General features: G+C 41.0%; 1 protein-coding gene across 1 annotated transcript in view; it reads right to left on the bottom strand.

Annotated features, from left to right (window-relative positions):
• The window catches only part of PCSK5 (proprotein convertase subtilisin/kexin type 5), a 264,705-nt gene that overhangs the window by 10,196 nt on the left and 238,458 nt on the right, over positions 1-16,051 (bottom strand). Inside the window, exons 28-31 of the mRNA XM_033084735.2 lie at positions 6,304-6,387; positions 5,613-5,808; positions 1,511-1,728; positions 215-451 (exon numbers count right to left, since the gene is read on the bottom strand). Of these exons, the coding sequence (XP_032940626.1) occupies positions 215-451; positions 1,511-1,728; positions 5,613-5,808; positions 6,304-6,387 (735 nt within the window). The remainder of the gene's footprint in view (positions 1-214; positions 452-1,510; positions 1,729-5,612; positions 5,809-6,303; positions 6,388-16,051) is intronic.

Genomic DNA, 16,051 nt, shown 5'->3' on the forward strand with positions numbered 1-16,051 from the left:
AATAAACATACTTATCTTGGCTACCTCTCTCTTTGCTTTCTTCAATTTTTGCTGTTCTACAATAAACCTGATTATTTTTCTGCATTAGCTATCCTCTTCAACTCCAAGACACTGATAATGACATTAACTGTCACACACAGGCCTTTAGGGGGTGACCCTCAAATAGTCTGACTTGTATCTCAATACTCTTCTGGGGAGAGCAACAGCTGCCAACCTTGGCAGTCTTTGGTGGCTTCTTCATAGTAACTCCCCTCAGGGCAGTCTTCAAAACATATGCCATTGTAGAGGATAAACCAGCTGAAAGTGCATGCTGTGCAGTCATCAGAATGTGGCCCATTGCAGTCCTTGCAGTCAGCATGGCAGGGAAAGCAGTGCTTGTCTTCAGGGTAGAAGTGTGAAGGGCATTCCTGAACACACTTCCCCTCATGCAGGAAAAACTCATCCATACACTCTACAAGGGACAGCAGAATAATAGGTAAGCAAATCGGCAGGAAATTCTGACCTAAGTGTGAGAGAAGGTAAGTCCTAGGAAACATTTAATTCTGGATTATCTGTTATTACAGAAATCAGCAGAAGAGCTTGAGAAGGTAGCACTTCCTTTTTCAAATCTTTTGCCTCCAGAAGACCTACACTGGCCCATCCCCCAGATGGTCTCTTCTGTGTTACAGCAAGAAACTGCGAAAAAAGTCACTTGCTCAACTTTGGTGATATTAACTGAGCCATTTGACACTAATATATAGATGGTATTTCTTCTGACATTTTTCTGCATTATGAAGTTCCTGCAAAATCAGGAATGCACATATCTGAAGTTTTAAGTTTATTATTGAAATATGAATATTCATATTCATATTGAATGTGAGTTGAGCTAGAATATATTGACCTAAATGTTTGTGTTTGCCTAGAGCTGTGAATAAGTTGCTATTTTATAAGTATTATTAGTTTTAATATATTTGTTTATGGTTTGGTTGGTTGATTGTTGGTTTTTTTTATTTCATCCACGTTTATGTTTCCAGTCTGGCTGGCTCTATATTAACTATCCTTAATATTTGGGGGGGAAATTTGTGCGGGGCGGGGGGGGGTTGCGCATTTAGCTTCATCTGGGTATCAAAGGCTTTCCTAATATCTTGTTTTACAGGGATTTATTTCTCTAACAGGAGTGGTCATTTGCAAAAATGGTAAAGAAGTGTTAAATTCAACTAAGCAAGGAAAGAAATATTCTGTATTTCACATTAGTGCACATATCCAAGATTTTGAGATTGGATACACTAGATCAAAAATAAAATCAAACCAGCAGGAATCTCTGAAGAACCACAAGACCAGGCTAAGTAATGTGAAATCTTTACAAATTAATCATTTAGTCTCACATAATCTATTTTAGAGATTAACTATGATATGCACATCACTGTTTTTTTCTTGCACATTAGTGAATTCGGATTTGGTTTTCTGTTAGTCTCTCTCCAGACAGATCCAGCTGGATTTTATTCTACACAACAGCAGTTCTTCGTAATACCTGTGCATATTTCATCGTGAATGCATTCCTGACACAGTTGAGGACAACGTTTGCAGATTCCTTCAAAGGCAGAATGCTTCTCTGAACAAGTAGATTTACATTTCCCATGCTCCAGAAGAAAAGGACTTTTACAGGATAGACATTGAGTTGCATTTCCCATGCATGTCTTACAGGATCCACTGCATTCCTTACAAGTCTCAGAATCATTAAAATATCCCCTATGGAATGAAAAAGCACAAAGCAAACTGCTGGTCATTCCAGGCTATGAGAATTACAACTCTAAATGAGACTCTCCCATCACACACACTTCACTAAATCAAACATGTTTCTCACACAATTTTTTGCCCATCTTCCACTTAATATCCCCTGTGTCTGAAAGCAGAAAATGTACATGGTTAGCACTATGTGAAGGGCTTTCCTTTCTTCTTGTACCTGCTGTCTAAGTTATGTTGAACTTTTATATCTTTATTTCCCCCTTATATAAGATAGATACATAGCATCTGCAATCTTTAGTCTTGTGCAGCTGACCTGCAATACTGATACCAAGGAAAGAAAGAGAAGGGTTAACCTCAGGGGCTGTAGAGAGGAGAAGGAGAAGAAACGACTCTGGAAATGTGATAGCTAAGAAGAATGAGGGCAGGGATTGAAAAAAAAAAAACCAAAAAGCAGGATATTTACGTAATACATTGCGTTAGTGAGAGCAGGCTAGAGATGGCAAAGAGGGAGTACATTTTGCTGGTATGTGTGGTGTGACAGCAAATCTGGACAGCCATATCTGGGAGTACTAGACATAAATATAGAAAAAATCTGCTTCAAGTGAAGATGCATAGAAAAGATGCTGAATTCAATCTGTCTACACTTTCAAATCCAAATTGTTACAAGGTTAAAGGATGTGTAAGTCAACATTTTGAGATGACTGCTAATCCACAGAGCCATTGAAGAAAACTAAAGAAGAAGTTGAGACAGAAAGTACAGTAATTTCACGATTACAAGCCACACTGACTATAAGCCGCATCGCCGGGTGGTGGCAAACATTTTGTTCTTTGTCCATACACAAGCTGCACCTAATTATAAGCCGCTCTGTCATTTGCAGCGATGACCCGCGTGCAACAAAGTTGCCAAATAGTAACAGAATTGCGATATGACGGGGTTTACTGGCTCGGCTTGGGCTGTGAGGGTTCAGGGCTGCCGACGGGGCCAGGTGGCCCAGCTTGGCGCTGCCGCTTGGCAGGGTCGCTTGGGGTCGGCTGCCACCGCCGCTGGGCTTGCTCGCCCCGGCCTGGCGCTGCGCCACAGTGGCAGGGGGACACGGAGCCTGCAGTGGCAGTGGTGGGACGCGGGGATGGAGCCTGCTGGCACCCATGGCGGTGGCAGCAGGCAGGGATGGAAGTCCCCCACCTCCCCCCGGGCCGCGGGGCCAGTAGGAGGGAGCTCCTCTGCCTCCCCCTGAGCCGCGGGGCCAGCACGAGGGAGTCCCCCGCCTCCCCCGGGCTGGGCTGCCTGAAGGAGGGAGTTCCCCCGCCTCCCCACTCCACTATGCTGCCGGCGTGGAGCCCAGCTCCCCCCGCCGCGAAACACAGTAACCAATTTGTAACAATCACACAGTCCCAGGTTTTATTGGCAGGTGCTCGACTCGGCACCTCGCTTTGCACTTCCAGGGTTGGAAATGTCAGAAAATTATTCACATATTAGCCGCTCCTGAGTGTAAACCGCATTTCTGGGGTGGGACCAAAATTTTAGTCAAAATGGTGCGTCTTGTAATAGTGAAATTACTGTACTCCTAATATATGTACTTTACATTAACAAATTTGTTGCTCCTTATAGAGGGGTGCTTTTCCTTCCCTTCTTGGACATGATCTTTCCAAAGAAAGTGTGGGAAGATGCATTAGGAGCAAGGTTAGAGAAAACATAGGAAGTGCCATGCCTGCCACCTATTCTCATCTTTTTTTCATCCTCCAACTTTTGTCAAGGTCCTGCAACTACTTTGCACAGCACTGTCATCTTTTCTAGTTTCAACGTTGAGTACTAAGCCCAGTCTTTCAAAATTCCTCTGTCAAAAATGAATCAATTAATTAAGTCAAACCTTTTTATCCCTTAAAAATATGTCCCAAAACCCAAGCCAACCTCCTTAATAAGCAGTTTCACTTTTTGCTCCAGTGAAGAGTAGTTGTGTCTCAAGAACTTTACCTCAGAGTCTGAAACCAGAGTTTAAACCTTGTGGATTTTGCTCAATGATGAGAAGTCATTATTTACTGTCTTGAATTTGGGGAAAAGGGAGGATAATAACATCAGAAATGACCAGTGCTACATTAAAAGTTTTAATTTTGTTATACTGACTCTGAGCAGGATAACAGGGAAATTAGTACTGACAAGAGACATAATAACATCAAAACACAATTACAGTAATTTCACGATCATAAGGTGCATCGGACTATAAGGCGCACCCCCCGGGAGTTGGTAAATTTCGCAACTTTGTAGATCATATGAGGCACACCAGACTATAAGGCGCACTTTTTTTTTGCAGTAAGGATCCGTCCCCAGCTCCCCCCGCGCAGTTGCTGGCCGAGGCCCCACCTCAACCTGGCAGCCATGGGCCCCCGGGCCTGCCTGTACCTGGTGGGGCTGGGCTATGCCTGCCGCCACTGTGTGCAGTGTCCCTGGGGCCGGGGTATACCTGCCGCTGCTCGGCCCGCCTCCTGGGCTGGGGCATGCCCGCCACTGCTCCGTGGAGCATCCCCAGGGCCGGGCTATGTCCGCCGCTGCTCTGTGCAGCGTCCCTGGGGCCCCGCTGCTCCGGGAGTTCCCTGGCACTCCAGGTGTCATGCACCCCACTGGCGCACCAAGAACGCCGCACTGCCCATATGCTCTGGGAGACCCCTGGCGCTCCGGGTGACCCAATGCCGGCAGGCTCACCCTGCGCCGCCGCTGCCCTGATTCCAGCGACTTTCCCCACTCCACAGGGCAACCGCCCCAATGCCAGCAGGTCTGCTGCGCGGGGACAACTCCTCAATGCCGACGACTTTGCCCCGCCACCCGGACTGCACTGCCACGCTTCCCCCTCCGGCGCTGTTGCTGACCCGATGCCGCCGGGCTCGCCCTGGCCCGGCGCTGGCCTGATGCCACCGCCGGGCGGGCTCTGCTCGGCTGGGGACTGTTGCGGGCTCTCACTTCCGGGGCGGCAAATGTCGCAACTCTGTACATCAAATAAGTCGCACCAGACTATAAGGCACACTTCCAGGTTCAGGGGAAAATTTTAGTCAAAAGGATGCGCCTTATAGTCGTGAAATTACTGTAATGGTTGTATGCCTCAGTTTCAAATGTTAAAAGTTGTTCTGGACTAGAGTAGGCTTTATTGCAATTACCTTGCACTCACCATAACATTTCATGAAAACAACCTCTTCCACTGCCCCTCTTTGACTTATTCAACAAAATTATCTGGAAGCCAGTGGCAGAGAGATTGCAAGAAAAGAGGGAGGTTCACATTTTTCTGAAGATAAAATGTTAACCAAGCAAGGCTTTTTTTCTGCATAGCACTGGTTTTATATATATATAGATAAGATGAATGCTGATGAAAGAAACACAGAAAAGAAAGAACCTGATCTACTCATGTGCCTGATCTAATATCCATTGCAGTCAAATGGGAATCTTTTTAAATTCCACATACAAAAATAAATAAAAATAAACATGAACCAAAGAGAGAAACACGCATCATTAAGCATTGTAGTTATGTATCAGGACTCTAATACATCCACTGCCTGAGTTTATATCTCTGCTCTGTACTGCTTGGAGGAAGCAACAAACTGGGGGCTGTCTAGAACCTTTATAATCATTTGCCATGAAGTACCATGTTCCTATTAAAGTCATTGAGAACTGTTCCATCTTTCATAGGATTTAATATCTTACCTTCACTTTTGATTTTTTTTGCTTTTTCCTTAACCAAAAGAAAATACCGTTTGTTCAGGTAGTCTGAAAACTACATTTACCTTAGTTTCTGGTGGCTTGTGTTACATTAAGGTCTTCCTTGAAAGTATCCTGGTTCTGAACTCTAAAGAGAAAGCACGCAGAGAAAAAATCAGGGATGATATATTGAGGGGTTACTTACTTAGGGCACTCCTGTAAACATCTGCCTTTGTGAAGGAAAAGTAGCTGCTTCTGTTCAGCCTGACACTTCTGACAGTGCCACTGGTCAGAGCACACCTCACAGCCATCCCCACACATCTCGCACTTTCCACTTGCAACGTTTCCAAAGTATTTTGGAGGGCACGAAGAAACACAAGTATCATGGATAAGAAATTTTTCTGGAAGAAAAGCAACCCAGGGGGATAAAGGCATCAGTTAGACATGCATTTAAAAGACTTCTGCCTTGGATGGCTACAGAAAAAGCTTTCAACTTCTCAAAATTCAACTTTGGTTCCTGAAAGCATGAATAAAACATGCTTTCTTTAAGACATTTCCCAAAATACTTTGCTCAGACACTGACAGTTTGAAGGAATTATCAGGATAATCTAGCATGTATCTAATCACTGAAGAAATCCCTATTCAGTAATTCCTGCATCATATCTACAAATATTAGTTGAAAGGAAAGAAAAGGAGCACCATCAAGACGACAATATTTTAACCCATAGCGCCAAGGGCATGCCCTGTTACCTGAATTCTGCTGTTGATTGTCTGATTGCCCTTTAGGCTGTTAAGGGACTTTGTAGTGACCACTGACAAAAATATTCTCTGGTAGCATGTAGGACACAAAATATTATAGTCGCTTGTAAACTTATCCGAGGAAGCTGAAATGTTACCTTCTGGACACGAAGTACACACATTAGCAGACTTCTCACAGGTCATACATGGAGAGTCACAGGACAGCAATTTTCTATTTCCATCTGGGATGAAAGGGAAAAAAGTTCATTTTTTTTATCATCTGGTTTTTAAAATTTCTTCTCCCTTTAGAAAAGACACTTTGTATGGCTTTTCCTAAGGTGTTTTGAAAACGCGTCTCTGTGAATTTTTGGAATTCACAAAGTTGAAGAACTTAATGTTTGACTCCTCTCTCCTAAATAGTATGCTGGTTTTGCGTTAATTGGCATTTAGAAATAAGAGCAGCCATGGAAATTTTCTCCCTAAGAACTTGCTCTGAGTTGATGGGACCAATTGGAGGCTGGTTTGTTTGTTGGCAGCCTGAGACACCAATTGGAGGATTTGGTCTGCCTCTGTGAATTCACATTTTGAAGGAAGTAAAAGCTGGGAATGGCCCTTTTCTCTTCCAGCCGGACTGGAGGTAGCCGGGCCCGGGCCTGGCTCCACTACATGGCCTGTGGGCCTGTCAGGACACAGGGCCACGTCCCTCTATCTGGGAAGCTGGCATGTCCTGGCAGGGAGAGGAGTGGCCATCGGCAGTGGGTGCTGCTGCTGAGTCCCAGGGAGGCTGATCGAGTTCCTAGCCGTCCCTCCAATCCCATCCTTTCCAGCACGGCTGTTGCGGTTTTCTGGCTTGGGCCAGCCCCTCCCAGCATGGCCTGACTGCCTTGAGTTCCAATGCTCAGGTAAGACTTGCAGACCTTCAATCCTCCCTTGAGTGAGAGGAAGAGCAACAGAGAGGATACACCAAAGTCAGTGAAGCAGGAGTCAAAGTCCAGGTGGAAGGAGAATGAGGAGATGTCATGAATTTAGGCTGAAAATCCTTTTGTAAGCTACAGGGATGGACTGTACTGCACTAAAAATTGCTGTAAACTGTGAAGAAACATATGGGGGGTTGGAATGTTCAGTTTGATAGACCATTGAGCAAAACCACCTGTGTTAGGAATCCTTTTCCCTGAGGGAAAAAGGGGATCTCTGGGTTCCTGGGGATGAAGTATGAACAAAGAGACAGAAAGATGAAGAGAACTTTTTCTTTTTGAACAGTTCATTCTGAAAAGTAAATACCCCGTGAGTTTAACGTACCCATAAGCCACAGCTTTGGGAAAGCTGTGAAGGTGGGAGGAGTTTGTAGAAAGTGAAACCATGAAAGAACTGTTTTTCCTTCTTGTGGAAAAAATCCCTATGGCCAAACAAGGGGACACTCCTTTCCCTAGAGTGAATGGAAAAATATTTTTTGAGTTGATAACTGACAGAAGTGTGTCTGTATGTTGTAGTTAAGAAGGAGAAGAAAGTGTGGGAGAGGGGCAGAGGAGTGGTCTGGAGGTTTTATTATGAGTTTATTATTTCTTTATGTTGTTAATAAGGTTTTTCTTTACATCCTTTAAGTTTTAGGCCTACCTTGCTATTGCTCTGAATACTATCTCACAGCAGAAACTGAGTATATTGAAATTGGCAAATCTAAACTTTTACAAATGGTAAGTTATGAGTTGTGTTAAAGGAAAATATTAGTGTTTTCCTCATGTTCACTATGGCATTGTTCTGGACTACTCATCACAAATGAGACCCATAATATTGTTACTAGTTTTATAATTATCTCAATAATCCTAATTTCACTGTAGTGCTCCAAACCCAAATACAGATATGTTATACTAATAGAATGCAGACAGAAAGATCTAGAAAATATGTACATCTGGGGACTTCATTTAATGAAGTATTTCATGGACGTTTTGAACAAAATTGCTGTTGAACACCATTACCCTGTAGTCTAAAGATTCTGAGTAAGAAGGAGACAGAAGTTGTATAATCATGGAATACGTTACTTTGGAAGGGACCATCAATATCATCAAAGTCCAACACCTGACCCTGTGCAGAATGTCACATAAGCTGAGAGCATTGTCCAAACCTTTCTTGAATTTCGTCAGGCTTGGTGCTGTGTCTGTTTTCCTGCAGAGCATGTTCCAGTAGTCAATCACCCTCTGGGTGGAGAATATTTCCTGGTGTCCAGTGTAAACCTCCTCTGACTAAGCTTCATGCCTTTTTCTTGAGTCTTGTCCCTGATCACAAGAGTGAAGACATCCATACCTGCTTCTCCACTTCTCCTCATGAGAATGTTGAAAACCACAATGAAGTCTCCTCTACTTTAAGCTGAGCAAACCTAGATGACCTCAATATCTTCCTGCAAACGAAGTAAAGCTTCCCTTCCAGACCCTTCACCATCTTCATGACCCACCTTTAGATGTTGTCTAATACCTTATTGTCTTTTGCATATTGCTGTGCCCAAATCTGCACAGAATCCTCAAACTGAGGCTGCATCAGTGTGGAGAAGAGCAGGAAAATCCCCTCTTTGACTGGTTGTCAGTGCTGTGCTTAAAGCATCCCAGGACACACTTGGCCTTCCTGGCTGCCAGGGCACACTGTTCACTCACATTCAGCTTGTCATTGATCAGAGCACCCAGATCTCTTTCCACAACACTTCTCTTCAGCCTCTTGTTCCTTAGTCTGTACAAAAAACTAATCCAACACTTGCCCAAATTAAAATCATACAATTGCTGATTGCCCATCTCTCTAATTTATCAAGGTTTGAGAATAATATCAATTAAATAGTTCTCCCCAAAGGTACTACTGCCTGCTGTTTCCCTCCAAAAGAGAGCCTAATGAATGTCAAATGGAGTACTTATGATTGTGGAAAAGCAAATTTTGATTACTCTTTGCAGAACCATCAGCTATAAAAAGGACAAGGACATTGGAGCATTGTACCTAACAAAAAAGTCTGCTGTGCAATGTGACCATGTACTCAGCATACAGCTCTGTATTTTGATATAAACAAATTACAACAATGGCTAAATATATGTCTAATGAAAAAATAATTCTGGATCAACAGACAATACACAGAAGCCTTGTGATATTGCTGAAAATGGAAAATAAAGACAAAACCAAAAATTACTTGCAGGCTGAGTTATACTCTACATTTGACGCACCCAACTCATCCTACCAGTTAAATATATATGATTTCTATAGGTTGATTGATGACAGTAATGATTAGCAAAATGCAGCATTTCACTAAATTCTTTTGTTCTGACTGCTATGGCAAGATAGTTTAGAATACCAAAATTTTGAATGAAAACCATGGAAGCAAATGCTTCGAGTATAAAGGCAAGGGAAGAGAGCAGTAAACTTATATATAGCCTTTCCCACAAGTAGAAATGATGGCTATTATACCAAGCAGATGAAAAGCATGTATATGCATACCATACCACAGAAGAAGAAAAGAGAATAATCGTAAAGATATGAGTAAGAGAATATGAATGAGAGAAATTTGGTCCACATTTAATGTGACTGGGGACGGTCCATAATAATATGTAATAACCACATCTGACACTACTTTTAGCTGAGAAGCCTCAAAAATTCCCTGAAGTAAAAAAGTCTCAATGTAACCATCCATGGAGAGCGCAGCAGACCACCACCCAGGTGTTTAACATTAGGCCATTCAGCAAGGACATAGTTAGTCACTCTTTACCAGGACTACTTGTCAATACTACTTGTAGAGGATAATGAAAGCCTGTGGTGTTGTAATTTTTCTTGGCAACTGGCACAACATAATTTCTCCGGATATAGCTGTATCTTTAAAAGCAAAGTGAGAGAATTTTACACCAATTAGTAACAAAGCAATGCATGACTACAGTCACTCAAACTGGACCAAAACACAAGAGAAATAGTACAAAATTACGTTGACAATGGGGGAAAAGGTAGGAAAGAGTCCCTCACAGCTGTTGGGATCAGTCGATGAACTGAACCTATCTTTTCCCCCACAAGGATTCCTGCTGGGTAAGAATCATGTCTTCTGCAGGCCAAACATTTTACTGAGGATTAGAGCCTGCCTATGTATACACTGAATACATTTTTTCAATCTGACACTGTAACCAATTTAAGCTGCTACGATTTGACCTTAATAAGGAGTGTTACTCCATGTACTGTCAGGGTGAGTCCTTCATGGGCACAAGCAGTCACTGGCTGTGGATAACACGCTCCAGTGAAGAGGAAGATCTGCTGAGGGGTCTCCCTTAGACTGCTGGTTCCCCTGACTGAGTCAGTGGAACCACCCTGCAATCCAGCAGGACTGCTCAGTGAAGGGTCCCCCCAACGGATCACTGACGAAGAGATTGGGCACAAGGGCTTTCCTGAGATGATGACAGACAAATCAAACACTAAGGGTCCAGGAAATCTTCCCACACTAACAGTGACTCTTGCTGGCATAATTTCTAGGGCTCTTTTTCCCCAGCTGAATACCCTTTTTTTCTATATTTCAGGTTGTCATATGTCCTGCTAAAAGAACTCTACTGTCTATAATTGCCCCTGAGTGCAGAGAGAAGTCTGAGTCTTTTTTAAGGTATGTAGCACATAAACATTTTCGCTTCTCTTATGCAAATAATTCTCAAATAGATAATTGCTTACTTTTTTGAGATTCACTGTTAAAGGGTTTTTTAGAGACACTACTCCTTAACTTCATGTTTTTCATTACTCTTCAGTATTTAACAAAACACTAAGAAGTGTCCTTAAAGTTGACTTCTTATAAGAATATAAGAAATACTTCAGAAAAACTGGCTGTTACAAGGTTTTCTATTATCCTAACTTTATTTTTGCAGATCTCTTTTGCTGTTTTTGGTTGAAGGTTAGGTGAAATTAAGCAGAGAAATTGTTAACTATTGCTGAAGAATATTTAAAGGAACTCCTTCTTTCTAAATGCTTGAAGTGTTACAATGCAAAATAATGATTTTTTTTTTTGGGGAACAGTTTTTATTTCTGTTTCCCTTTTGCAGTATGTCCTGTTTTTGGTAATAGTTACTAGTTGCCACCAGAGAGGAACACACACAAGCAATTAGGCTTCTGCTGACAACAGAAACAACATTTAGCTTCCAGTCAAATATAAATATTGGAATTTCTCAATTTAAATATCGACCGAAGATTATTTTAAAAAAGTAAATCTGGATAGGTAAAATGCTTCTTTCTCGTGACTGTGGCTTTCATTTACTGGAAAACTTGAAATACATCATACATTTAGAATAATATGAACTTCTTAAATGTAAGTTTCCTTCACTTTGAATGTAAGATACTTCCAAAGAATAACCTTTAAAAGCTGAAGAAATGGTCATGCAACATGTACTTCTTTGGCCTTTGGAATGAATTGCAAATGGAAAGCTTGAAAATTACAGTTTAAGCTGTTGGGTTATATTTTCCTTTCCCCTAAAGTACTTGAGTGTGCAACAAAATAAATGATCTTAGGAGACCTAGTGATTTGTTTTTATCCTTAAACTTACATTCTTTTAAAAAAATACTGATATACAATTTTTATTTTCAAAAGCAAAAACCCTCAGTTTAAGCTTGGGTCAGAATCTGAGCCGAGACCATCTTTATTCTTGTGTCCTTGTCATAATGAGTAACATCTTTGGCCCAGCTGAGTGTCTCTTATTCTTTTATAGAATCTGAAAAACTGAATCTCATTATTTCTTGAGGTAAATTTTACTGCAACTTTGAAGATGCCACAGTGCTCTTACCCATTCAGTCTATTCAAGTGATTATAAAACTGGAAGGTTGCAGAAAGAATGGGAAATATTTTTTTTCCTATTCTCTTTTCTCAGAAAAGAGGAAAAGGTTGTGCATCATGAGTGAGACAACGGCAGATTTTCTTGAAGCATATCACTGTAAGATATTAATTGTGACTCCAAAATTAATTAAGGAAAAAAAATGAGCAAAATTTTATTTCCAATTAACACAATGTCCTCATATTTCCTTTATTTTTGCTTCAGTCATCTTCCTTTGAACTCCCAACATTTTTTCAATCTGTTTTTAGTGAAAAATTAAATGAGTCCTCAGAAGTATTCAGGGTGAAAATCATGGGTACATACAGAAACAGGTATGGTCCTCACATGTTCACCACTTGTTCTGGAAAATGTGAAGTTTATTTAAAAAAAAAAAAGCTGAAATATTCTGCAAAACTCAAGGACATATGAGCTGAGATATGACCATATATAAAGAAGCATGCCTTGAAGTACCAAAGCATTTGAATTACCTAATAGTCCCTCCTTAATTTCATTCAGAACCACAATGATGTTGTAAGAGTCCTTTCTATTTTCTCATCTCCTTTGTGCTGTCTGCTTTACTTTCTCTACCTGCTCCTTTTGGAGAATGGATCTTTAGGCCAGGTAGTGCAATTAGGAAGTGTTCAAGTTTATTTCCTTCAGTTTAAATCTCATATATTCTTGCTTTACTGTGAGTAAAGAAGGATTTAAAACTCTGTGGGTTTAGTTGCTATCCAAGTAGGTCACTGTGTACATTTGTAATATTCTTAGCTCCTAGATAATTCCTGAAAGAATTGTATATTTACATTATATTTTGTTATTGGAATAATGGTGGTGCAATTACTGTAGTGAGGCATGCAGAAGGAATGAAGTGCTGTTTCTTATTGGGTTGGTGTTCCTTTTAGGTTACCTGTCTGATTTTCACACTGTGTAGTAATACATGATTTGTATGTGATCCAGTTGAAGTGTGGCATAGTTTGTTAGCTTTTATTCTATGCATAGCACTGCTCTTGCAAAACTAATACAATCATGAATAAAAAAAATCCTAAACAGATTACATGTCTCCAGGACATAATAGCAAGTATATAAATACAGTAAAACATATTTATATAGTTAAACATATGTAATAAAATTCTAGACCTCTCCCATCATGAAGGCTTATGTGAACTGTAAATTTAAAGAAACTGTAGGAGTGCTGGGAAGTACAGTAATTTCACGATTATAAGCCACACCATTTTGACTAAAATTTTGCTCCCAAACCAGAAGTGCAGCTTACATTCAGGAGCGGCCAATATATGAACAAATTTTGGAAATTTCCCAACCCAGAAGTCTGAGCCCACAGCAGCCCCGAGCGGAGCCGGAGCCCGCCCGGCCCCGAGCAAAGGGGCAGTGGTGGCGCAGCGGCAGCGCTACCCGACCCCGGGAGGTGCGGCCGGGCACGCTGCTCTCCCTCTTCCCAGCGGCAGCAGCCAGGCATGCCACTGTCTCGCTTCCCGGCAGCAGCGGATGAGCATGCCACTCTCCCTCTTCCCGATGGCAGCGGCCGGGCATGCCGCTCTCCTGCTTCCCAGTGGCAGCGGCAAGTGGGGCCGGGGCCGCTCCCTGGCAGCTGCCCCGAGCAGGGTTGATCCAGTAAACTCCATTATCATGTGATTCTGTTACTAATTGGCAACTTTGTGAAAGTTGCACATGGATCCTCGCTGCGAACGAAAGTGAGGCTTATAATCCGGTGCAACTTATTTATGTACAAAGAACGAAAAGTTGCCGACGCCTGGAGCTGCGACTTATAATCAGGTACAGCTTGTAATTGTGAAATTACTGTAAATTACGCTCCCTAATAGCCATTAGTTATCAATTTAGTTATCTTGTAACAACTCAATTATTTTACAAGAAAATAACCAGAATATGAAATTGTCATGCATAAGATCATATTTGGTAATGGATTGTTTATGCTTGCTTCTAGAAATCTGAAATTTTCAGGTATGGATGGTAATTAAAATGGTCTTTTACGTCTTCCCATGGCGTTGTAATTCTGCACTAAAAGTACCATAACATATTTATGTTTAAAAGACTGTAACCCTCTCCCTCCTACTGCTGATTTCTCTCTTGTCTTCTGCACAGTCCATTTCTTTTTTTTGTTCCTTCCCGTATTCTGAAACCTTTATATGTACAATTGCAGAGCTGTGTTAAGGTCCTTTTAAAGCCTGAATTACTGTTTTCTCAAGACCAGTACATTTTTCTGATTTTATTTTGCTCTATACTTAAGAAAAGGAGAGCTAAGTTGGTTAGTGCCGCTTGTGGGAGTTGCTCTTATTATTGGGGATGGTATGTAACAGTAAATTGCTACTATTTAGCTGTATGTAAAAAAACACATATTCCATCATTAGAAATAGACCTCATTCCATACCTATTTTTCCCCATTTAATTTTCATTACAATGTGGCATATTGAACCAAGGAATTAAGGTTTTTAAGGGCACAGCCTCATAGTGATATGGCAAAACAAGACCTTGTTGTAATTTGCAAAATACCCGATCCAGTTAAAAGGGGCCATGTACTCCCTTGGTGAATTAAGCTTATACTAGAGTGTTTCCTGACTTCCAAATTCATCATCTGGTACATGAGATAAAATACAGATATTTCATGAGTTCAGTTCTTGGGTTTTTTCCCTTTCTCCTTTTCTTGGCTTGCCCTATCTTTTTAAAAGCCTAGGTAACAGACATAATTATGTTGCATTATTTCAGACCTGAATATGACCTTTTAGAACTTCCTGATATCAGTTGAACTTAGCAGATATCAGTTTGCTTAGCAGAATATACCAGCAAAATAAATAAAAAATTAAATAGGTTTTTTTTATAGAATATTTTGAATGCTGGAGTGTTTACTTATAAAAATTTGTGGGACAGGTCTATAATTTATCCTCTCATAAAACACAGAAGTGAAACCTTGAACATGATAGAAAACAAAAGTGTATTCCACATTCACAATGGTTTCATTTCTAACCTAAATCTCTCAGCTTCCAAAGGAAGTAAGACCCTGAGTTATTTTCTCCATGGGCGTTTTGGATGTACTTCTCTTTAAGTTATGTTAACCTTGGAACCAGCAAAGCAAGAATATTCCCCAAAAGTCACATTGTTCCACATGGTATGTCAATATACTCACTAAACCCACAGTGGAAACCCTCTGAATTCATGTGACTGGAAGAGTCAAAGAGAAATTATTTAATTGTTTGTAATACAGTTCAAGGTCTAATACCTCAACTCTAAATTAGTACATTTCTAAAGAAAAAGAGTAAATAGAAGACTAACAGAGTAAAAGCTGATGTAAACTACTAGATCCAGAAATTTTGTCTATCTTCCTAGTTGCATTGTCTTCCTGCAACTGTGCTGAGCATGCCATGTCCTGAGGATGCATTTGTGCTCACCTACCTTCACTCCCATGGCAAGGTTGTTTATTTAATACCTAGCTCCCCAGACCCAGCTCAATCCCCGAAAATGATAGGACTAGTAATCATGTGGCCTATATTTTTAAATCAGATCCTTTAATTCAGGCCACTGAAGATCAGAGGCAGCTCTACCATGGTGCTGCACTAAGGTAGATATGTTGAGGATGCTGAGGATGCAGTGTAAGAAGCTTGCATTGATGAACAGCCAGACAAGATGTGAACCAAAATCCCAATCTCAGCCACAACCTTGCCCATGTAGGTCTGGTGAAATATCATGAAACTATTATAATATCCCCTATAGCCTGGACAAGCTACTTTGATAATGCTTGTCATGGCTGGTGACAGGCTACCCCTAGAAAATGAGTTTGAAAACAGATGAGGTGGAAGGTGCTTGTATTTTGGTAAGAAAAAATAACTCTGGATAAAATCAGAGAGTACATAAAAAAGCTAAAAAAACAATAATAACAAAAAAAAGGTGAAGTGGGATAAGAGATTCCCAGATACATTTGTCCAGAGTATGTGGTAAAAGACTTCGAAAGATGCTTTGATTTTTTGCTCAAATAAGAAAGAAAAATTATTTTCTCTGTATATTTGTATATATTATGTTTATCTTTGCATATATGGAAGAGAAGGAGGACCTACAGATATGCCTAAAATAAGCTGGAGAGGGA

Source organism: Catharus ustulatus, chromosome Z (assembly GCF_009819885.2).
Source record: "Catharus ustulatus isolate bCatUst1 chromosome Z, bCatUst1.pri.v2, whole genome shotgun sequence".
Classification (NCBI taxonomy): Eukaryota; Metazoa; Chordata; class Aves; order Passeriformes; family Turdidae; genus Catharus; species Catharus ustulatus.